The 24,334-nt window shown below is 36.1% G+C and overlaps 2 protein-coding genes and 1 long non-coding RNA gene across 6 annotated transcripts in view; 1 reads left to right on the top strand and 2 right to left on the bottom strand.

Moving 5' to 3' along the window:
- Amph (amphiphysin) overlaps positions 1 to 5,315 on the bottom strand; it is a 309,899-nt gene extending 304,584 nt beyond the window's left edge. For all 4 annotated transcript variants that reach the window (XM_069830944.1, XM_069830952.1, XM_069830970.1 and 1 more), the window contains exon 1: positions 5,159 to 5,315. In XM_069830944.1, the coding sequence (XP_069687045.1) occupies positions 5,159 to 5,278 (120 nt within the window). In that variant the 5' untranslated portion in view covers positions 5,279 to 5,315. The remainder of the gene's footprint in view (positions 1 to 5,158) is intronic.
- On the top strand, positions 2,050 to 8,473 carry LOC138703286 (uncharacterized). The gene is made up of 2 exons (XR_011333075.1): positions 2,050 to 3,818; positions 5,825 to 8,473. It is a non-coding gene; the product is annotated as an uncharacterized lncRNA (long non-coding RNA).
- Positions 6,799 to 24,323, bottom strand: Vps60 (vacuolar protein sorting 60). Its single transcript, XM_069831032.1, has 5 exons — positions 24,185 to 24,323; positions 23,431 to 23,582; positions 16,899 to 17,064; positions 15,557 to 15,784; positions 6,799 to 13,177 (listed from the first exon to the last, which is right to left on the bottom strand). The coding sequence occupies exons 1-5, from the start codon at positions 24,251 to 24,253 to the stop codon at positions 13,127 to 13,129; spliced, it is 666 nt and encodes a 221-aa protein (XP_069687133.1). The 5' UTR covers positions 24,254 to 24,323; the 3' UTR covers positions 6,799 to 13,126.
- Positions 24,324 to 24,334: the final 11 nt, after the last annotated feature.

Below are 24,334 nucleotides of genomic sequence, written 5' to 3'. Positions count from 1 at the left end.
TCACTAAACGGATCCACAGTGTCCAATCCACCAATCAAGAAAAACTACGATTTTATTGATCACGAACATTCAGGGCAATATGCGATGGGGCACCATCTACAGTACGATTATTTAGTTCTGACAGTCCCTGGCGATGTGTGCCTGGGTCAGGCGAGTCCATTTAGTTTCGCCAAGGAGTGTTTGGGTTAGTCTCTCGCTTGCCGTTGGAGCGATCGGATGTCATGCGTGCGGTAGAACGGTATGTTTCTAGTACAATTAAGTTGTACTGCATTCCTTTACCGACCGCTCGCTCTTATCTCTACTCAGGAGTTCTCCCCACTACTCCTATTACTTCCCCTCTTTCGCGTAGATGAGCTGTCAGGACTAAATTATCGGTCTGTACATGATTTGTCTGGTTTTTAGGGGAACTTTTTCTGAATACATGGATCCCTTTATACCCTTCTCATCGACTTGAAATAGTGTGGAAGCACGGCTGAAGACCAACAGTAATCTTAAGAGTGAAACAAGAGAACATTATCAATTTACAATATAAGAGTATATGACAAGTTCAACTAACTATTCAGTTCCATTATCATGTTCTTTCTTTCTTTCTCTGCTTAACCTCTCTTTTTAGTCCGACTTACACACCACTCTGGGTAGGAAAGGGAGATTCAGCTGCTCGCAGACCGTAGGCCACACTACTGGGTGTTCATTTCAAAGTGCGTCATGACGTCACTGTTGTTGGGTCACCGATTTGAAGCGAGTTTCAGCTTATATGTTAGGGAAGTTGCCTATTATTTAAGGCTTTCTTCAATCTGAACTTGAGAAAGTGTACGGTATAACTTGAACGTCGTAGCAACAGATGGCGGTCTGTACGGTCTGTGTGCTACCATAACCTCTTTAGAACTGTGTTTTGCGCCGGCAAGTCGTACGCAGGGTATTTGTTATCATCGGTTGCGTACGGTAACATTCCACAACACAAATCAAATGCTCCGTGTCCATGTTGACCGTCGAAGTTAATGTCAACAAATACGTAAGTAATCGTCTTAACCCTCTCCCCATATCCCGTATTTCCAAACAGTTCACATTCCTGCCACTACCGGCGTTACGTACATATCGATACGTACTCTTCAGAATGAACGCCGTACTTGCTAGGCAATTTTTCTGCCTCGTAGGTTATACACCTCTGCGGAAGTGTAGGGAGATTGAATTCTCTAGGCTCATCGGCTAGACACATGACGGCATACAGCGAGCCATGACACATTTTGAACTGAACACCCAGTAGACGTCTCACAAATGCGGGTTTAACATGGGATCGACATGACGAAAGTCCATCTCAGAAACACCACAGGATAAACAGAAGAGTCCACACCTGTGGAGTAACGGTCAGCGCATCTGGTCGCGAAACCAGGTGGCCCGGGTTCGAATCCCGGTCGGGGCAAGTTACCTGGTTAAGGTTTTTTCCGGGGTTTTCCCTCAACCCAATACGAGCAAATGCTAGGTAACTTTCGGTGCTGGACTCCGGACTCATTTTACCGGCATTATCACCTTCATATCATTCAGACGCTAAATAACCTGGATGTTGATACAGCGTCGTAGAATAACCCAATAAAAAATAAACAGAAGACAAAGGACGAACATTCAATCTCATGGACGGAAGATACATTCTTTCAATGTTCACGCCGCGAATCGAACCTCGGACTTCTTGGTAGCGCTCGCACTAACCACATAGCCACAGCGGCGGACTCCATTATCATTTTACGAAAGATATTACTGTTTATTGTTTATTTTCTTTAACTATTGAAAAGGCTTGCGTAAGTAAAATAATTTAATGTACACCCAAATAAAATTAAATTTAGTTTTCTGGACTACACATAAGGTTATTTTTTAGTACAGAAGTTCATTTATACATACACTGTACGATTTAATTACATAGCCTACATGAAATTAACATTTTACAGAAATGTCCAAACATCTATACTATATATTATATTTTAATCATGTTTAATATTCACATATTCACCAAAGTTGTCATCTAAAAGTGACATAAATGTTAACATACAGGCTATCTCAGGAGGAATGTAAAATACTTCAGGATAATGTAGTTTAGGTTAATCTTCATCGATTTAACCTGGTATACCTATGTCCCAAATATAACATTGGGAAGTTACTGATGGGCGAACTTTTAAATGGAGATAATCATTGCAGATGTATTTCTACGTTTTAGAACGTTGTGATATGATACAGTATTGAAAATGATTAATCTTGTGTTGTTCCAGTAAGTTTATTTCATAATTAAGTACACACTCAGTAAGAAAATAAAATAATTACACAAGACAAATTAATAAGGCTGCCCTTCTTATGGATTCCATGAACTGTATAGTCATATCAGGTACCAGTACCAGTTCTCTTTCAGACCTCAATGAAACATTTGGTAGCTTGCCAGTTTTAGATAACATCCGTGAACACGGGAAAACACACAGCTACATGGAACCCTTCGATCGGGAAAATGTCGTCTGTATTCCTCAACATCAGTCAATGCATTGCCATCATAAAATACATAAACAAAGAGCATGTCTGCATATTCACTATGTGAATATACGAATTAAATTCAAGTGAACGTGTATTCAGTTGTGTGTGTTGCGCTGGCGTTGCGGTGCTCAAATACTACCGTGTGCAAAAGATCTGGTGTAACACGACAAGTAGGCCTATAGTACACGGAAACTTAAGACGTTCCAATATTTCTCCCCAACCGGACTCCGAACATAGGTATACATATATCAGGTTAAATCGATGTAGATTAACCCAAACTACATCACCCTGAAGTATTTTACATTTCTCCTGAGGCATCCTGTATATTAGACCTTGCTTCAGAGACTGCCACTTATAACAAGTTCAGGACTAGGTAATAGCAATTCTCTTAACAGGGTGCTCCCCAGAACCTGTGTCTGGTCGTAGAAATTGCAACGAAAAGTACAAAGAATTCTTTAATAACTCTGACCAAAACCTTTTTCCGTCGATTTTAATTTCATCATCTCATTTGTCAGTTCATTCTATGCAATACAAAAAATTACGAAATAAATCATCTGATAATTTGTTGAAGGGTATCGGCATTATAAGCTTTTAATATCAAATAAAGGATCAATTACCTAAGTTACTTTTACAAAAAATATATTTCAGATAAAATGATATTGAAAATATTGAAAATGATCAAAATCCGATCAAGAATTCAGTATAAATCGCTGTACAAAGAATGTCCGTGTCAGGTATATATTTCAAAAACATATTTCGAAATTTATTGTTGAAAACATCACTCCTTACAATATAATTTGTATAATGAGAATGTATTGGCCTAATGAAGTTTCAATAAATGTGACAAAAGTGTGTATTAAGTCATCCTTTTATGAATTTTATTTTAATTTACCTATTTCATTGATGTTAATTAATTAAAATTCTAGAAACTACAATTCAGGTAGCCTGTAATTAACGTATTTTTCAAAGCAAAGTAATATAGGGTCTACAGTATATTGCATTAGATATTATACAAAATCCCTCTTATATTGTATTCAAGGTCCACTACAACACTCAAAAAACATTAGGCTAACATTAAAATTGAATACAAAAATAGTACTAACGGAAGTCTATAATCAGAGATCTGAAACGATGTCAATCCACATGCACAGGTGAAAAAGTATTGCGTAAGAATGACCTTGTTTATGGCAACGCCCCTCTTCCATCCCTTCCCCCCCCCCCCACAAAAGCGCAATCTCTTTCGTTGGGTGGCTCATTTGCTCCCTGTTTTGTCTTAACGTTACCTCCAAACATCATATGATTGAATTGTGAGTATGACAAAATGTATAAAAATACAAATTGACCAATATCATTGCTTAGGATGTAAAACTTGCTTGTTTCCTGAATAGACCTATTAACTCTTCATTGTATCAGACTACACAAAAATCCGTTCAACTAATATACTTTTCCATGTATGGGCCTAATTATAGTTTCTATCATTTAACTTATATTACCAAATAAAGACGGTACAAACCGGTCTTTAATCGAAATTCACGGCCCTTACATAATAACCACATAACGAGACGTTGAATGCTGATAATAATACATTTATGGGACTGCCTATATTGTTTTTCCTTAAATGAACTTACTGTAAACACAACTATTTATATAATATGCCCCCCCCCACCAACCAAAACTTACGCGACTCTTAGACAGTTAGTAATCAAACTGTACATATATAGTGACATGTAATAATTTAACATAGGCTATACTACTATCTAAAGCAGGTCCTATCTGCGAAGTAGATAGATTTATTTATTTTCAGCTCGACTTTTTTTTTTCTTTTCTAAAAATTTTGCCGCCCTGGGCCCGGACCCATGCGTAAATACGGACTTGTATGTATGTATGTATGTATGTATGTATGCATGCATGTATGTATGCAAGATATAAACTCTATGCCTTTCCACAAATATAAACGCTGTTACAAGAAGCTCCTGGAAATAGGCCAAGTCACTTTTTTTTTTAACATTACTGAAAAGTAATTTAATGTAATATTAGTTCTGTTCAGGAACAGCTGCGCAAAGACATCCTGTTAATCTTGTATTATCAAAACTTAAAAGCCACACACAAGCACAGAACAAATAACTGAACAGTTTATTTTCCGCTCTTTTCTATCAAGTGGCAAGGAAAAGAAACAAAAAAAAGTGCAGATCTCGATTTCAGAGCAACACAAACCACAATTTGTAAGACTTAACAGCCTATCCAATCTGTAGTTTACATACTAGATACAAATAGCCTAGTTAATTCTATAACATTCAAATAAAGAACTGAATTAAATTGAGGTTGCTATTTTTTTTCAATTAAATAAATGCGATTTAAATTGAAAACTTTTTAAAACTTTGCACTAAATACACCACATAATTTAGTTTATCACCGTTCTGATGCTTCAAATAAAGGCCATACACACATACTTTACTATCGCCACATTAAAAATAATAAAACAAAATAAACCAGATGTTTTTGAGATGTACAGTGGTTTCACCAAGAACAGAGTACTTGGAAATTGCATTTGTACCTACGAAAACACTTATTTTATATAGCTGAACACCACATTTGTGCACGAAATTCGATAACTGACAACTTTCTGGAAATGTCAACTTTATCTTACCTTTTCTTTCGCTCGTCCAGCATGTTTTTGTACCGATTTTGCGAGTAACGCTCCCTTACTTTCTGCCATCATGCCCTCACTTAATTTAATCAACTGGTTCAATTTCATTCCTTCGTTCATTCCATTACATGCTGGTTGATTTCAGCGCCATCTTACGGGTAATTTGGAAAACAAGTTTCATACATGGAACGTGCAGCAAGTATAGCAGTGTATGAAAGAGCCACAGTAATGGAACCACGTGGCTTTTCCTGCCATCTGAAGAACAGATCCTGAACTATTTATTTTTGTTAAATCTGTTACCCTTCTCTTCTTCTTGTTTTACTATAAGTAAATAAGAAGTCAGCGGCAGAAACTAAATACCTGTAGTCATAAGCGGAGAGAGAACAGTTTCCTTGGGGGGGGGGGGGGGGAAGCAAAACCATAGAATCCCCATGTAACTGGGTTATGGGGGGACACCATTTACCTCCCCCCCCCCCATTACATCTTGATCGTGGTACACCATATCGGAATATGATCATGAAGATATCATATGAAATGTATACTTTAATTATTTTACTTAATCTCTTCTTTAAGTTTACACATTATACCAGGATCATTTCTCTTTTTCCTGCATTGTTGTACAGTATGTTATTCATACAGCACAGTGGCCTATTTTTTTAATTACAGTTAACAAGATCGTCTGTGATGATGGTTGGCCTCCCACTGCGCTCTTCGTCATGCACATTTTGGCGTCCTGCTGAAAACTGTCTACAGCAGCAACGCTCCATCTGTTTGCTCATGACTTTAGGCCCATAGATCTGGCACAGCTGACGATAAATTTCAATCAGCTCTATGCCCTGTACATTCAAAAACTTTATCACTGACCGCACTTCACACGCGGGAGGAGCTGGAATGGGAGCGTCCATCTTCAACCAATGAAACGAAGCTACTGAGAGCACTCGGGAAGTTCCGCTAGCGCATGTGCCATGTCAGGACATTACTCTATTACGTACATGCAGTCGCTTCGTGCAACATATGGTTTGCTAGCTGTGGGACGAGTGGGAAAGTTACTTTATGGACGCGCCTCGTACTAGTAATCGAAGAGTAGAAGTTGACAACAAATGGAACAAAGTATGTTCATATTCATTTTCTTATGTTTTATGTACAATAAAATAACGCTATTAAATAATTTATGATAACACTGTTGTGAAACAATCTATGACCTCACAGAGGACTCTCTTCCTGTGAGCATCACATTCCAAGGTATTACCCTTGTTTTTTATACCCATACTTCGGTGGAGCACTGATTGTTTCATTATGCAACATTCTCTTTTGATATAAGATTAAATATGCTTTATTGTGGAAAAAAAATAAAAGAAAAATGATATTACAAAACTTTCCTTTTTCTTCTACTAAATTAATCCCTTTTCATCCATAAATATTAACAACCAATTTCAGATATTGTCTGCAATTTCTCTACATTTACAAGCCAACATCTTCGCCCTCTCCCCATTTCAATTTCACAATAAACTGAAATTGAAATCATGGTCTCAAATTTAATTTGTTTTCAAGATCAGATCAGACCATGCAGCAAGTTACACTCTGATAGAGAAATAAAATATACAAAATAATAGTATGATGAATGGTCAGATGTAATCAGGTTTTATATACAATCACATTATTTATTTCGTAAGTAAACTCACTGTAGCATTTAAACAGATAATACATTCATACAACTTTCTATGTTACTTTTAATATATAATAATACAAAGAAATATATCTTACACAACTGAATGTTACATATGCAATAAATAGTAGGGAAACTGTTTAGTAGTGCAGGATTCGTTACCAGTGTGTCTGTATTACCTTCAGCATTTAAGACAACGTTTACATGAAAAGATAATACACACAGTTCATGTTTTTCAATAAAAATTTTAAAGCTGAATTTAAATTGTAATGTCTTGTTCATTATATGTGATCCATCTCAGTGTCTTATACTTTCAACTTCCTAGCATACAATTTAATAGCTTCTTTGTAACAAGAAGGTTACATTTTCAATAATTTATTAGTTACAATTTCAGACAGTAAAGAATAACCAACAATGAGAATAAAAAATACAATCCGAGTCATTTGAGAAGACAAAATAAAATCACTATAAAAATTATATCATGAGTAATACAAAAGTTACTTCAGTTTCAATATGTTATAACACAGAAGTTTATCATTCTTTTGTGAACAAAAAAATCAAATTATTTCTTAGCAACGATTTAATAACAAAATATATGTTATGTATTACAGAATCTGTAAGCATAACATGAGCTTAATGTCATTTTTGCTGCAAATACATATTCGGAGAGCTCCAAATTATAAGTCGATAATGTAATGATATGACACATTTAAAGAAAGTGGGTCTGGGTCTGTTAACATGTTCACATTGGTGGATGGAGGTATGTTCTTGAATGCTAGCTATGACAGCAAGTCCCAAGAAGAATCTTAGATGACTGTCTGGGATTATGGGTGTGCCATACACAACTTGCCAACATTATCTAAAACTCTACCCCTACACATAAAACGTGCTTAGACATTAAGTGTTCTACAGAAATGGATACCACAATTGCGACAGGAAGACAATATGGACACAGTGTTGCAGCAGGATGGCATAATACCTCATTCAAGAAAAGAAGTCTGATTTTCTGAATAACATTTGTCATCAACTGGTGCTGTTGTGGTGGGTAAATTACGTGACCTCCAAGTTCTCCAGACCTGACACTACCTGATTTTTTTTTTTCTTGAGACCTCGTAAATAACGATATCAGCAATCCAAGTATATTGATGATCTCAAAGCAAATATTCTCCAAGTTTTTGAAAACAATTACCCTGAGATGTAAGATTACACACAAGAGGGACTAACCTCACGATGTGAATTATGTTGTGTACACAGTGGTGGGCATGTTGAGGTCTAATGTGACTAAAACTCCCATCCTTCTGGAATGTATTTACAGATTATTGAAAAATAAATAGTAATCATTTGCATGTTACAGTGTTTTTATTTCATGTCTTCTCAAATGGATCACCCTGTATATTCCGAATATAAGAGAGAACTTAGCCCTTTTGGTGAGACACTATATTTGAACTCAATGATGACGTGGTCGAATAGATAAGTTTTCTGAATTTATCGCGTTATTTTCAATCCAGTAGTGGTTGCACTTTAAGTTATGTAAGTGCCATATTTACAAGTATTATTCATTAATTTGCCTTTGCTCTCTTACAAACATATGTCTTATAAAATACACACTTTAATTCATTACAAAAAAATTCTTTAAAAAAAAAAGACAATGTAAATAAACACTTAAAGTACAAGTTACATAATGTTCGGCATGTAATCTAAGAAGAGACAACTGAAGTTAAGATGTGACACTTTTACATCATCTCCCCATTTTCTCTGTAAAGCTAAGTGATATATGTGCAATGGTCATTCCTTTTCGTGAATTGTTATAGCCATTAAAAGAAATACAGTGTGACGCTTAAAAATAAAAATGTGGTAGTGGAAATAGAGGAAGCAATTTCGTGTATCTTACAGTAATTTACCAGGTCTATAATAGGAGATATTGCATATAGTGATGAGACCTACATTCACAGCTCCTACACAACTCCCAAGAGGATAGTGAACAAGGTCTTAAATCACCTATATGCAAGGAACAGCCTCTCATAATTGTACACACTGGCATTGAAAAGGGTTTCATCCCTAATGCGGTTTTGATACTGAAATACAGTCAAACCACTGGAGATCACAAGGAAATGAATGTCATTATCATTCATTATGAGTAGAATAAAAGAAATACTGCTTCTGAATGTGCAACCTCAATGTTCAACATGGTAAGTCTTCTACATCCAAAACAAAAAGACAAGAGATACAGAACTGGATGACAGAGAGTAACATTCCAATCACTGAGAATATGTTCAAGACTGAACTGTATGAAGTCATTAAGATTCATAAGACAGAGGCGAAGAAATTCGTTTTAGATTTAGATCAGAGTCTCAGTGAACATGTCTATGACTGTCAGCTAATTACCAAAATTTGAATAGTACTGAGAAAATATGCGATGGTGAGCAATACAGCATAATGTTACATTTAAACTGAATTATACGTAGGAGTTATCCAAACAGAGATACATTGGGGAGAGTGAATAGCGTGTTGTATGTCGTCACATTCTTGAAGTAAAAAAAAAAAAAACCACAATACTTCCAAACAGAAAGTTTATTGAAGCGAGATGACAGAAGCAGCAGTGACAATGATAATTCTTCAAATTCCTCCAAAACAGAGGAAAACATGAGCAGCACAGAGGAACTGGAGTAAATGAAATCATTTATAATTACTCATTCAACAAGTAAGTTTTAAAAAAATCATAAGTTGTTCTTTTTTTATTTATATAAACGTTGCAAATTATTGCATTGTTTCTTCTAGTTTTAAATAGTTTAAACATATGTTAAAATAGCATGTTTTGTACATTAAAACTGGTATGCAAATGAATAAAAAGCAATATTTATACTGATGACAGAGGTGGTGCATTAATTGATGTCTAACAAAGAATTTAGTTTATGGTGGAACATGTCTCTGACCACCCTTGGGCTGATCGGCTCTGTCATCTGCTTTTCTTTGGAAACATCGCTCGTCAACTTTCACCCCTATATACCATCTCCTAGGTGTGAGGTGCAAGACTCGCAACAAAGCTGCCTATAACAAAAGCTCAAAGAGTTACGAAAGAGTCTTGTTTCTACCATTTCTTGCCGAACTCCATCCTACAATTTTAATTTTAAAACTTTCTATAATTCCTTTCTTGTAAAAGTAAATGAAAGGCTATGAAAAGAAAATTTATGCATAAATATGGCTCGGAGAAAATCAGAACACTGGTTGTATTCTTTGCACAAAACTCTGTGCTATGCCAAATTGGAAAATAATAAGATCTAGAAAATCCTATACACACGAAACCTTTTTTATTTAGGAATTTTTCACAACATTATCAATCAGCTGTTTGCTGACAACATAAGGTCCACTAAAGCCCACTATAGTCTTTTCAGTTCTTGTTTTTCATGAGAAATGAGGGGTATTTTGATTATAGATGCTTGTTGCTTGTAGCCAAAGTTGGGATGTAGTCAATATATACTACAGGGCTGTGTCTTCTGCATCTGGTACTGATGATCTTAATTTACTTCTTCTGTGGTTTATGGATGGACAGTATAGAAGAATGAGTTCCAGATCTTCATCATGATTATTACACTACAGACAAGTAGGAGTATCAGAAAGGTGAAATCGGTGTAGGTACACTTGTGTGACAGTGTGACCTGTTCTGGCTCTTGTTAAAAATGTTTGAACATGTCTGGGCAAGTTCTTGTATTTCACAACGTTATGGTTCTGTCATGTCCACAGCACACATTTTGCTAGGGGATGATACTTCAACGGACTACATCAGGATTAAAGTTTACAAATTTAGGATACTAAGTACTCTGTTCCTCCTCCTGTGACAGAGGTGGTAAATGAGATATGCTAATCTTCATAGTAACTACGGTATCAGGTCAACATTTCAACCATTATTTCAAAATGTCAATCATACAAATGTTAAAACATGTAACATGTAATACATCAGATGTAAATCTTATTAAATAATATATAGTGAAACCTGCCTTTGTGGTCACTTCATCTAAGCGGCCATCTGGCCAAAAGGCCAATTTTCTCTCGAACCAATTGGATTTTCCATAAGATCAATACAAATTCCCTCTTTATTTAGCGGCCACCTCATGCACCAGTCAGCGGCCAGAGTCTATTTGGATTTGAACCTGACTATAACAGTCACTGTCCAACAAAAAATCTTTTCACGGATACTGTTTGACTTATTTTTTCGATGGTTAGAGGACAGGAAGCAATATCACTAGGACAATAGCTAAGTGTACAACAGTACACCTCCATATCTTGGGGTTATTTGGTTACTGTTTTATGACTCTTTTGTCACTTTCCACTCCGACCCTGCACAGCTATAAATTCTTACTCGTTTTTACAGGATTGAAACACGGACTTTTTCTAACGAAAATGTCACAGTATGTTTTAGGTCAGTAGTGTTAACATTCAATTTTTTATATTTTTTTCTCCTCTCTCTATCTTTCTTTATTTGGACTAGCTTTTACGAATTTTTCTTCTTTTCATTCAGTTGATTCAGAGGAACTGTGAAGTTAGTTTGAGAGAGAAATCATGTCTAACAATAAATCTAGAGTGGTGTTAAGTTTAGAGGTGAGACGAAAAATGATTGAAGAAAGTGAGAAGGGAACATCTGCGAGAAAAATTGCAGAAATATTCAAATCTGGAAGGACACAAATAAACGGTATAATTAAGAATAAAGATTAAATATTAAAAGAATGGGAGAAAAATATGCGTGGTGATTTCAATTACAAGATTAAACCACAAAATTGCAATGTGATCAGTGAAACTGGTGTTTCTTCCCCTAAATACGACATCACACCTCTAGCCCCTTGATCAAGGTATTATCCAGTCATTTAAACTGAAGTACCGCAAACGAGTTTTGAAAAGGCTAGTTGCAAGAATGGAAGAAGCTGACATTAATATGCACGATTGTTGTACGCACACAGTACTAAAAAGTCAATGACATTCAGTATTTTCATGCTGATTCAATAAAAACCGCAACCTTAATCAAGCTGCTACCTGAAAAAAAAACGGCCATTTTACAAGGTAACTTCAGATGGCCGCTTTAGACAGGTTTCACTGTACTTAATCTCAGATTTCAAAACACTGGAAAAAAAAATTAATGATATGAAAATTTTCAAAATATTTTCATATAATTTTATACAGATTTCTTACTTTTACCTCTGAATATACGTATATAACAGAATGGTGAACAATGTATTTTACCATATTTATCCTCATCTGGACAATGTTTTCTGATGTACTAAAATTGCCTGTTCATCTGAAGTTAATTAATTATTTAAAACAGTAAATGAAGAATATCTAAAATATGCTATTAGGAAAGTTCAAAAAACAGAGGGAATTTGAAATTGAAAGGGTTATATCAGCTGCTTGTCGAAACTTTCCTCTTCAAATCACAACTCCTACTTTCAGAACAAGGGATATACATAATTTTACATACTTCATTACAACCTTTAAGATAAATATAACAGCCAGATATACTGAAGAAATAGACTTAAAAAATGGATACATAAGCCTAAGTTATAATAATATGCTTACTGTATATTTTTATTCTAGTAAAAAATTATGGGCATTTTATCCTTCCACTATTAAGAATTACACAAAACAGAATTTTACAACATAAGACTGTAATTAAGAAAATAACGTAGACGGAATTATCTTCAATTTTGTTATAGAGAAGAGGAAGAGAAGGAGCAGATGAAGGAGTTGTACAAGAGCAAAAATTATATTTAAAAAAAAAAAAAAAACTTGACGGTTTAGGTTAGGATTGATGCAGGCGTTTCACAACCAAGAACTTGTGCTACATTTGTTCTTCCTTCAAAGAGAAACTACTGTAGTTGATCTGCACTTTTTACAACCACTCTCAAGCTGAAGCAAAATACTCGTTCTTGATTTACTGATTAAACCAACAAAAATGAAGGGAAACATTCTCGCACATAAATTCTCTGTAAAGTGAATTAGGTAGGTAGTTGAAAAATGATCTCTTCGAATATAATAATTTATATCTCATATATATTCTAAACATCTACGTCATAACCTGACGGCTAAAAAAAATAGTTCAGGACTCACTAAACGGCAGGATAAAGAATGAAACTTACACCTCACGTATAATTTTTCAAATAATTACTAATCAACATTCCATTCATGCTCCTCAAACAGAAGAGAAGGCATTAAAAAAAGGAAACCTTCTTGCATTCTAATATTTTCAGCATTAATATACCAATAAATTTACATAGTGCACAAAGAGTGCAGCTTTTATGATAGATGCAATCATTTTATGAAGCTGGAATTTGAGGCAGGCCGAACTCATCCACCAGAACTCCATCCTGCAACAAAATAATACGGTCATAATTACATAACATGTCTTTAACAACGTAATTAATTAAACTGAGAGTCCTGTCATTCACTTTCTAACATTTAGATATATTCTCGAGTCTGTACTGTATAAGGTACTGTACATTTGTGAATATAAAAAGTACACCACACTAGCAATTTCAGTTTCATGAAGCACAACTGAGAAATTTTTTTTATTCTACCAGCAGATACACTGATTCCCGTCATTTCACATCATGGATCCTCCTCTAAGGCCCGTAACACACTACACAAAGAATTATGAACTGTATAACATGTCTGGAGACAGCTTTAGAGTTCACACTACAGCAGGGAATATGTTGCTACACAGTGTATAGATAAATAATTAAAACACGAATTTTATTACGCTATATCGAAGGCAGTTCGATATGAGCTGATAGACATAAAGTAACAAATTTGCAGCACCTTTCTATTGATCATTCAATTTTGTTCATCTAATATAAATTTTATAGGCTACAATTCGGATAGGTTACCTGTGGGAAATACAAAGGGTGGCGCAACTATATTTTTGAAAAAATCGCTAGCTGACTTATATCAGCTATGTTGCAGCTCCAGCATAGCTCTGTGCTAAAGAAAAGCATTTTCCATAGCTCGACAATTGCATTACATATTGCTGTAGTGTGTTACGGGCCTAAGAGCAATATGTTGCAGCTATAAATCATTTTGCAGTTACAGACACAGCCAATCATATACTGTACCATGTAAGCCAGATGGACTTCAGACTAGAAAACGAGGGTGGCAAGCCAAAAAATGGTGGAATTTTGACATACGAAATGTGTGTTCCCAACAAAATACTCCCTCATCAGCTTTGTTCACTAAAAATCAGTAGTTCTAATTGATCTAAAGGTTAACATTGGACCCGAGATTCATGGGTTCAAACTCAGTTGAGACTAGGGAGATCAAATTCTTAGCAAGTTTTTGTCCAAAAGAAAAGTAAAGCTATGGATTCTATGTTATAGATTTACGGCATCCAATAGAACCCTGTGTCTGTCTTCTTGCACTAGTAAACACTATCACAACCTTTCCTCATTTCTCGCTAATTTTTATTTACTTCTGTGTGAACTTCTTGCCCCCCCCTCATCTGCCTTTGTGTGTACTTCATTTGCTCCACTAGCTCCTCCATTTCCCACTCTAATTATCCTTTTTAGTTTATCCATTTCTTTCCTCCATAACTGTATCAACACACTACTGTTGCTTCTCTCTCCTGATTTCACCTTGTATTCCTTTTGTTCCTTCTTGAATTACCCTTGTCATCTCTGTATTTCCCGTGTTCTCCTTGTCTTTCCCTGTTTGTTCCCCTTTTTGACGTAGAACTACGTTTTTCTCCTCACTAGGTATGAGGGAGGGGGTAAAGGAACTTGACCATAACATAAAAATACAACCCTTTCTCGCCACTACTGCTCACAAATGAAAAGACAGAAAGGACAGCGCATATACCGTGGAACAGAGGAAGGAACACCACATCAAATGAGATATAATGGCTGCTGCCAGTTGAGCCTGAGCAAGCAGGCAACATTGCGAAAATGTCCCAAATTTGGCTACTGTGAACTGCTGTGCATTACACTGGATATCACCATGCTTGTACTATAGGTCATAAAGTTGACAACAGCACCTCGGTTCGTAGATAGGGAGCCATACTGCTGGACGCATATTGCAAGATAAACTAAATTTAGACTGAGGATTAAAAAATTTCAAAGATGCCCATGAAACGACACAAAATATTATAACAACTGATGAGCTGCACTTAGAGAGCAAGCCGGGGTCTGTGGGATTTGAAAGACACCGAATGAGTGAAAGTGTGAGCAGCATGTCCAGGAAAAGTTGGCGCAAAATCGACTCATAGTCACTCCATTAGTTAATAGAATGTCATGATTTTTCGCACAATAAATAACTGCATACACAACTTCATTTCCTTTCTCACACCATCCATGCCACATGAAGATAGAAAAGCTATGCACCTGTCTATTTTTTATAATGTCCATAATTTCTTAAACAACTCAAAAAGTTTAACGAGATTTCATTCTCAGTAATATCTTGGATGCACTAAGTACAATAATACAGCTATTTTTATAGTCACAAACGATGTAGTAGAATGTAATATTACCTTTAATATGTTATTATGATTTTCGTTAAAGCATATAAATCTATCTTGAACTTTTGCATGCTTAATGGCTGTCTAGACTTCAGCATTCTGGAGCAAAGGCCAATAATTGTGATTGTATGTCACAGGTCTAAGACAGGATCCTACAACTTCTTATTTTACTTTTGGGAAACTATGTGTTTTTGTTATGAGGTATGAACAATACTAATCATATTAACTGTTAGTAACAAACCTTATTTCTCGCAGATTCGGCACCTGGTTCCTTGTCAGGAGCACTAGGAGCTTTAACAGCATCATCCAGATAAGATACATCATCATCGAGAGCAATCTCGTCTCCTAATGCATCTAATTCTGCTTCCAGTTCGTCTTCATCAATTTCAGGAGTGCCGTAACTTCTTCCAAGAGCCTCCTGTACCTCATCAGCCTGTTCCAGCATGTCAGCCATCTCATCTTGTATGTCCTGAAAAAAGACCAACATCAGTCACTTGAAAGCAGAATAAAATAAATAAAACTAGTTCCACTAACGTCTAAGTCTGACATATGAAGAACTTGGTTGTGATGAGTTCTGGTTCCAATAAATTAGTTAATGTCAGTATGGACTAGCTGAGTTAGATCAAGATTCTGAAAGCTTTCACACTGATATTTCTTTATTCAATAATCCTGTACTTTGTGATATCGAATCTCAGCCATGTCTCCTGCAATTAGAGCTTTATGAACTTCAGTGTGATCCATCCATCAACACATCTTGGTTATTGAAATTCACCTTTGGAAATTGCTCTCACTAACATGTTACCAATTGCTGCAAAACCAAGCTCTCAAACTTTGTTACATTTTTGTAAGCACCTACTACATACGCTAAGCAGCATTTTCTTCAATGAATATGCAAAATATAAGAACAAAAAAAGACTTTCAGATACTGTGTTATCACATATTGAAGTGGCAACCTCACAATTATAAGTGGATTTTAAATCACTGATTTTTCATGTTCAGAAACCACAACTCTCATTAAACAGCATATGTAGAAGAATTTAGGTTTATAAAGATTGCAAATGAGGACCACAAAAACTACGTTTTAAGATTTTTATGCCCATTCCTACTGAAAGAGGAATAATTTATTCTAGTATTTTTTGTGGTGAGTAATGACAAATTTCCAGGCATCTGATCTTTGTTTATTAAATTATATGCAGTATAACTTGTATCTTCTTTCTACGTGGATAAAATTAAACTTAAGACGATATCTGATTCCTGATGAAGTTCTCTAAATTAAATCTGGGCTTTGAGAGATATTAAGTTGGCCAATCCTGCTGGAGAGCTATTTTTGTAGTCCAAGTTCTGGGCATGCAGTTTATATGTTGTACCCATTTAAGACTCTACTCCACCGAACTGTCCAAAATCTAATAATACACACTTTGGAGACTATATAAATACTAGGACAACACATTACACTTACATGCTTTTCGGAATATAAGCAGTAGATATGTAACTTCGTATGTCCTATAATTGAAATTATACTGTCTCATTTAATGTTCCCACAAGTTCATTCGACAATTTCTATGATACAACTCCAAACTTACCTCAATATCTTCAATATTTATTTTCTTAAATTCTTTCTGCATCTGCTTCACTCCAGTCTTCATTGCAGCTACTGTAGCATGCGTGTCTTTGAGGGTTTGACATGCAAAATTCGCTTGTTCCATGTTGAATGCTTGCTGACGCAAATTATCAGCTTGCTGTTCGTACCTGGAAGAACAAGAACAGCAACATAAAAATGAGGGACCATAAAACTGCCTTCAATAGACACAGAACAAAAAGATTTTTGTTAATTGCCTGACGCTCACCACCAGCACAAAAAGTATTAACAGACATCTGCAAATCGTATGTGGTAAAGTCAATAATTTTATGGGTTACGTATGACTGTGAACATTGACAACATACGTAGTTGTAGCACATTTGCACATCTATATTCAAATCTCCCCCAGCCCTAATTCACTTCTGCCAGTATGGTGCAAATGCTAGAAACAGACCTGTTTATCGAAACTGATTGAAGGATCCAAGCCATATCTGTGATAACTTTCTATACTAAAGTGAACCTAAACATGGAATATCCGTAACTCGTATAAAACGTGCCCCTTGAATTGAATTTAATGGAGGGGGGCACTATGGCCCAGCACTGCGACCTGTTAAGATCTATTGCTCTGACCCTCGGGTGACGCATTCCCTACCACACTGGCTGACCACACTAAGGTTCTCTGTGTGCCCAGGTTTCGAGCAGGCAATCCCACTCGTCCCTAGGCCAGCACCCTCCATGCATCACCAGCCGGCGTTCCGAGGAATGCTACAGAATAACAAAATGGAGAAATGGTGATGGAATGATGTAAATGCCTAACTTGGGGAAAAACAGGAGAACCCGGGAAAAACCCCAATTCCAACCTTGTCTGTCACAAGTGTCACTATGGATTTTTTGACCAGCAATAGAACCCGGGCCGTTTGCTTGACAGTCTGAAGGTCTGACCATTCAGCCACCACAAAGAGAACGTGCCCCTTAAATAAGATATTATAGCTCATGGCTTCTTCATTCTACACTTTGAAGAGTATTTTCAGAATCTCTGCTACCATTTTACCTACTCTTCGAAAGAATGTTATATATGCATATACTGTCTAATGTTGTTGTTATCTAATGCTGGCCTTTGGCAACAAATCCATTAGCGCTCTTGCTCTCAATATTTCTCTGTGGTGGATCCATCAGGTAGAACTTCACAGGTTTGTAGATGATCTTCAGTCATTTCTTTTTCTTTGTTGCATAGAGGACAATTTGGATTCGTGTAAATTCCTATTTTATTCAAGTGTTTGGCCAAATAATCGTGTTCCGTAAGCAGTCTAAATTTTGTTACTGCAGTTTTACATGGGATTTCTAGAATAATTTGTTTTTTTTTTTTTTTTTTATTAAAATGCTCCATTTTTTATCTTTGGCTTTGTTACATAGTGCTTGGTTTTGCTTGATTTTATATTTGTTTTTAATTAGTCTTTTCATGTATGTAAAAGGTAGACTTGTATTTGTATTCTGAATTAAATTGGATCCTTTTTTGGCAAGAAAATCAGCAGTTTCATTTCCAGCAATTCCGCAATGTGCAGGTACTGTCTAATGTTGATGTGACTGACACAGCCACTACCACTGCAACACACTTCACGAAAACCAAAATGACATGAAATATTTTAATGTAGTTTTTCCGGCAAGTCTCTAGCCAATGGACAGTCTTGTAGCATTATCTACTTCAGATGACATGTTCTTTGCTCTAATTACATCCACTACTTATTTTAATGCACCCATAATAAGCAGTCTAGACTATTATTCAGGCACCATATCTCACAAGACGGTATGTGTCAGAGGAAGAACAATTGTTTGTATACATCTGAAGTCTTGATTAGTGTAATGGCTGTAATATGTATCTAGTCAGTGATGTATGCAATGGAGAGGGAAAGGAACTAGCCACTCTACCCCATTATCTCCTGGCCTTGTTGCCTCATGAGTGATGCCTTGTTGCTGTCATTTGTGGGGTCCAGACCTGTCTTCGGATAGTTGACTAACAATAAGTACTCAAGCATCAATTTAAATCATTCCATTTGAAAACAACTATTAATTTTGAAACTAGCAATCCAAGAACCAAATTTCTAGACTTAAGGATCCATGTTCTGACATCATCTAGACGAAGCAATCAATTCATACTGTAGAAGAGAACTGTTATTGTTAGGCCTACTATTATTTTCTAGCCTTTGGCATGAGGTCTTGTATACGGAAATTTTAGTAAATAAATTTCAACATGACCACCAGTCCACAAAATTATCGACTTTACTATGTTTAACTAGCAATCATCCTTAATTATGTGATTATCATGCAAGTACACAGGCTGAATGTTACCTGAGGATTTTGAGGGCAATAAAATACAATGAAAATGTTAATGGGCTCATTCGAAACTTTCCTCAAACTGCACACACACATTTCCACAGCAGATAGACGACAAAAAATTTGCTTTAATGCGGAAATTCTACTTGAAGCAAGTAAAATGATAGGGTTGGAAGTAAATCCCGAAAAGACTAAGTATATGATTATGTCTCGTGACCAGAATATTGTACGAAATTGAGATATAAAAATTGGAGATTTATCCTTCGAAGAGGTGGAAAAATTCAAATATCTTGGAGCAACAGTAACAAATATAAATGACACTCGGGAGGAAATTAAACGCAGAATAAATAGGGAAATGCCTGTTATTATTCAGTTGAGAAGCTTTAGTCATCTAGTCTGCTGTCAAAATATCTGAAAGTTAGAATTTATAAAACAGTTATATTACTGGTTGTTCTGTATGGTTGTGAAACTTGGACTCTCACTTTGAGAGAGGAACAGAGATTAAGGGTGTTTGAGAATAAGGTTCTTAGGAAAATATTTGGGGCTAAGAGGGATGAAGTTACAGGAGAATGGAGGAAGTTACACAACACAGAACTGCACGCTTTGTATTCTTCACCTGATATAATTAGGAACATTAAATCCAGACATTTGAGATGGGCAGGGCATGTAGCACATATGGGCGAATCCAGAAATGCATATAGAATGTTAGTTGGGAGACCGGAGGGAAAAAGACCTTTGGGAAGGCCGAGACGTAGATGGGAGGATAATATTAAAATGGATTTGAGGGAGGTGGGATATGATGGTAGAGACTGGATTAACTTTCTCAGGATAGGGACCAATGGCAGGCTTATGTGAGGGCGGCAATGAACCTCCGGGTTCCTTAAAAGCCAGTAAGTAAGTAAGTAAGTTGTAATTTAGACCATTTTATGTCTATTGCAACAAACCGTTGCCCATGACATTAATAAACAATTGATTTATTGATTGACTGACTGATAAGAAACAAAGTCGTATAAATTAAAGGGAGTAGTTGAGTTGTCATTCTCCATGAATCACTTCCCTGTTAAGTGACATGCCAGATAAGGTTGTGTGCTCAACATACTGTGCCAGCTGTATGGGTATCATCTACTTAAGGCTCAGAACTACTTAATAAAGTCGATAATCTTTTGTTCAAACTTTAATTTCGCAAACATAAAGTTAGTATCTTCTTCTTCGTCAGTCCTCTTCCACCTATAGTAGAGCTAGAATAAAAAGATAATTGTTTATATTTGTCTGTCTGCTGTGAAAATCTAATACTGTGCAACGTTTAAAGGTGATTTTAATATGAGCTCATTAACAGTTCCCATGCTAGTACAGCTTTCTTCAGGAAAGAAGTAAAGCTGAAATCTCTTACTGCATATTAATAGAATGTGAAAGAACTGTCTCTAAATCAAGTACAGAAGGTAAATACTAACCAGTTTCAAATGGAAGCTAAAACCATAGACACTTTGATGAATTCTATTCAGAAACTGGTTAATATATAAACCAGTTATATTAACCACATATAACTGAAATTATTATTCTCATTATCAAAATTGATTAACCAATTTCATTTCTAATGGTTTGACTGACATTCAGAGTCACATTCAACATGATCATGTTTCATTATACAAATAAAATGAAACGTAAATAGGTCTATATGTCTTATAAGTGGAATTTGTGGTAGTCAAAAGACAGTGCTTGGTGGCAGGCTTTGGAGGGGGTTCTCCCATTTCTCCCACAAGCATTTCACCACTCCACTATTAATCATCACCATGAGGTGCTATGTAGTTGCTTCCCATGGTCCGCTAAAGTGATGGCAAAAACTACAGCTTCAGCACATCACTCCTAGATAGGGACACTTGAGTGAATGACACAGAGCCATGTCTTGGGTTCCTATTCTTTTGGCAATGCTCTCCGCAACCACAGACAACACATCATCCCATCAAACTTGCTAAAGCTCTACAGGATAGTGGATACACAACATGAGCCATTCAGAGCAAAAGTGGTGTAAGTCAAAATTGGGTAATGAGGTTTAAAGTAAAAATTCTGTAAAATATAGCACAAAGTAGCAATTAATATGGCCTTCTTGCTGTCCACTGACTATTAATAGTTTAAATAAGTTGAATATTAATTGCTACTATGCACTGTATTTTACAAAATGTTTACTGTAACCTCATTACCCATTTTTGACTTACACCACTTCTGCTCTGAACGGCTCATATGAAGACGTCCACAGATTAGCTGAAAACAGTAGTGTACATCGAATCAACATTATCATCTTTAAACCCAATACTACAAACGACTATATAGTAGATCCAACTGTCAGGTTTGAGTCTCACAGAAGCCAACCTGATGAGGTGGATGTGGAAAAAAAATCCATCTATGAGTCGACCATTCTGTACTACAATAATGTCTACCATCTTAGCGACATAGAAGTTACTGGTCTGTTTATTGGTGAAAGAAGAACCATCACCACTCGTCTCCTTTCTTTGTGCAAACGCTATCAAATACAAACTACCATCATTAATGATACAGCTGTTGTGTCATCGAAGCTATCAATTTACATCCGACATCTTTACTCCACATTCTGAATTACCTTTCTAGTTCTGCACCACTTTCTTTATCCTTTTACCATATTAATTTTATACTGATCACTATATTGTTAAATTCCTGATTTCTTATCATGTTTTATTTGAGTGCAATCCTATTTCCATGAGCGCACGCATATGCACACAGACACACTCTTCCTTTACCACGTACATGAATTTACACTTACCAGTATTTCAATTTATCACAATATATAGGCCTATATCATATTCGTATACATTCCAACTCATTCTCATTCCTTAAACGAAATTTAATTTACATGCATCCCATTTCTTATTCTTGTTTCGTGATTCATAATCGCATAACTACACCTTCTTAATAGGCCCTGTCCAGTGGTGGGAGATAAATCAGATGTAACATTGTTTACACAAATGACACATTCCATTTTGAATCTTGCGTACAAGACTTGCGTAACACTTGAATATAATTAATTGATTAACTAGTGGACTAGTAGGCGCTGAGGATGGTGTGTGAAGCACTGAAACAGCTGTAAGCCGCACAAATCTTACACAATTAACACGAGTAAGTCCACTAGTTAATCAATTAATGACACATTCCATTCACGTGACTTGTCCCGAAGTTATGTTATCATGTGACCTGTCTTTAATACGCTATGAGGCCATGTGATCCAGTGGACAGTGAGTCACAAGCAGGGAGAAAAGAAATACATGACAAGGAAGACCGATCATAACTTAACTATTTACCATTGCCTTGTCTTATTGCTGAAGCAAGTGCTTTACAATAAAAATTAAGAGGTAAACAGGCAATATAAATAAAGACTGCCTCTCTTTCTTCTCTTTTCATTTTATACTCTCATGCACGCTGTCTGTCAAGAGGGATGTAAATCTCCTGAAATCAATTACTGGTTAAGAGACCAGAAGATCAAATACATACAGGGTGAGTTTTAAATCCACCAACAAACTTCAGGGGGTGACTCCTGACTGAAAATGGAGCACAAAAGTTCATATCATATTGTGTCTGGAAATGCATAGTTTTCACGGTAGATGGCACTGACGACATTCTCTCATAACTTGCAAGGTGCATTTTGTGTGTTGCTGATAGCGTTATTTAAGCAACGTAGAAGCACAATGGTCTGGTATTCATTCCAGGAACGAACCAAGATGGTGTTCGTGTTTGGTCAAGTAAGTGGAAACGGTCGAGAGGCAGCACGGATGTACCGAGCCACATATCCTGACAGACAGCACAACCCACATCACACAACATTTGGAGCTATTTTCCGGCGTGAACGCGTGCATTGTATCCCATGGAGGCCACTTTGAACATCTGTTGTGACATGGATGGGATTCAGGCCATGTACTGTGTGCCAGGGCTCTTTGTTTGATGTTCTTCAGTGCCATCTACCGTAGAAACTATGCATTTCCGGACACAAGGTGATATGAACTTTAGTGCTCCATTTTCAGTCAGGAATCACCCCCTGAAGTTTGTCGGTGAACTTAAAATTCACCCTGTAAGCTTATAACATGTTAACCATAAATTGTTTTATTAAAAAGTGCCAAAAGACAGTCAATTCTAGGAATTCACGCAGAAGTACCTATACATTTCTGCTTAAGACAACTTACATTTTCCTCTGCTTAAGTATTCGTAATGCTTTCTGTTTTACAGCATTTTTTGCAGGCCCTTCTCTCATTTTTTTCATTTGATCTTTATACTTCTTAAGCTCTCCATCTAGTCGAGCTATTTTCTTCTCTACTGATTCCGCCCTGCTATCGACCTGAAATAAATTACCGATATTCACTTTTTTAGAAACAAATTTACGTACGCCTAGGTTAGGCCTACTTATTTTTCACTTTGTGGCTTATATCTAAATTTTTGTAAAGAAAAATTGATTCAACATTTCCATGGTTATTTATACAGATAAAAACAGAATTACGGTACGGTACCTAAGTATAAGTACTGACACTGACTCTTTAAGTATGATTCATTGTTCATCAATGTTACATTCGTGATTGCATGTCTATACGAAACTAGTAATATAACAAAGGGTTACATAAAAGAATGTTATAATTACTCTCCTAACAATAACAAAGTTATTATTACAGCCTATAAGTTACAGCGTTTAAAAAATAAGCTGGTAACTGACTACCCATTCAAGGGAAAAGATAACCAATTTCTAACCTCGTCACTCATATATCTGTAAACATTACTGGATACTTTTAATCATTATTTCACACTAATCGACACGAAATTACAAAGGAATCTGCCCTTTAAGAAAATTGGTGATGTACCAAATTGGTACACTAAATTGCCACTTATAAGATTTGTATGTCATGAGATAATGACAGCACTTTTCCAGAACTGTTGATTCATACTTACTCCGACAATGCAATCATTGATATTTGGTGGAGGTTCCTTTTCTTTAGCTCGTCCAAATAACCTGTTCATCTTTCTGAAAGATACCGGTACACTTAATTCCTAGGGCAAATATTGCTGCAGTCAATCAAGGTTAATTCCTAGACAAAATCG

This window comes from Periplaneta americana, chromosome 1 (assembly GCF_040183065.1).
Source record: "Periplaneta americana isolate PAMFEO1 chromosome 1, P.americana_PAMFEO1_priV1, whole genome shotgun sequence".
NCBI lineage: Eukaryota > Metazoa > Arthropoda > Insecta > Blattodea > Blattidae > Periplaneta > Periplaneta americana.
The sequence above is the reverse complement of the archived record's forward strand: the minus strand, read 5'-3'. Positions and strand labels throughout refer to the sequence as shown.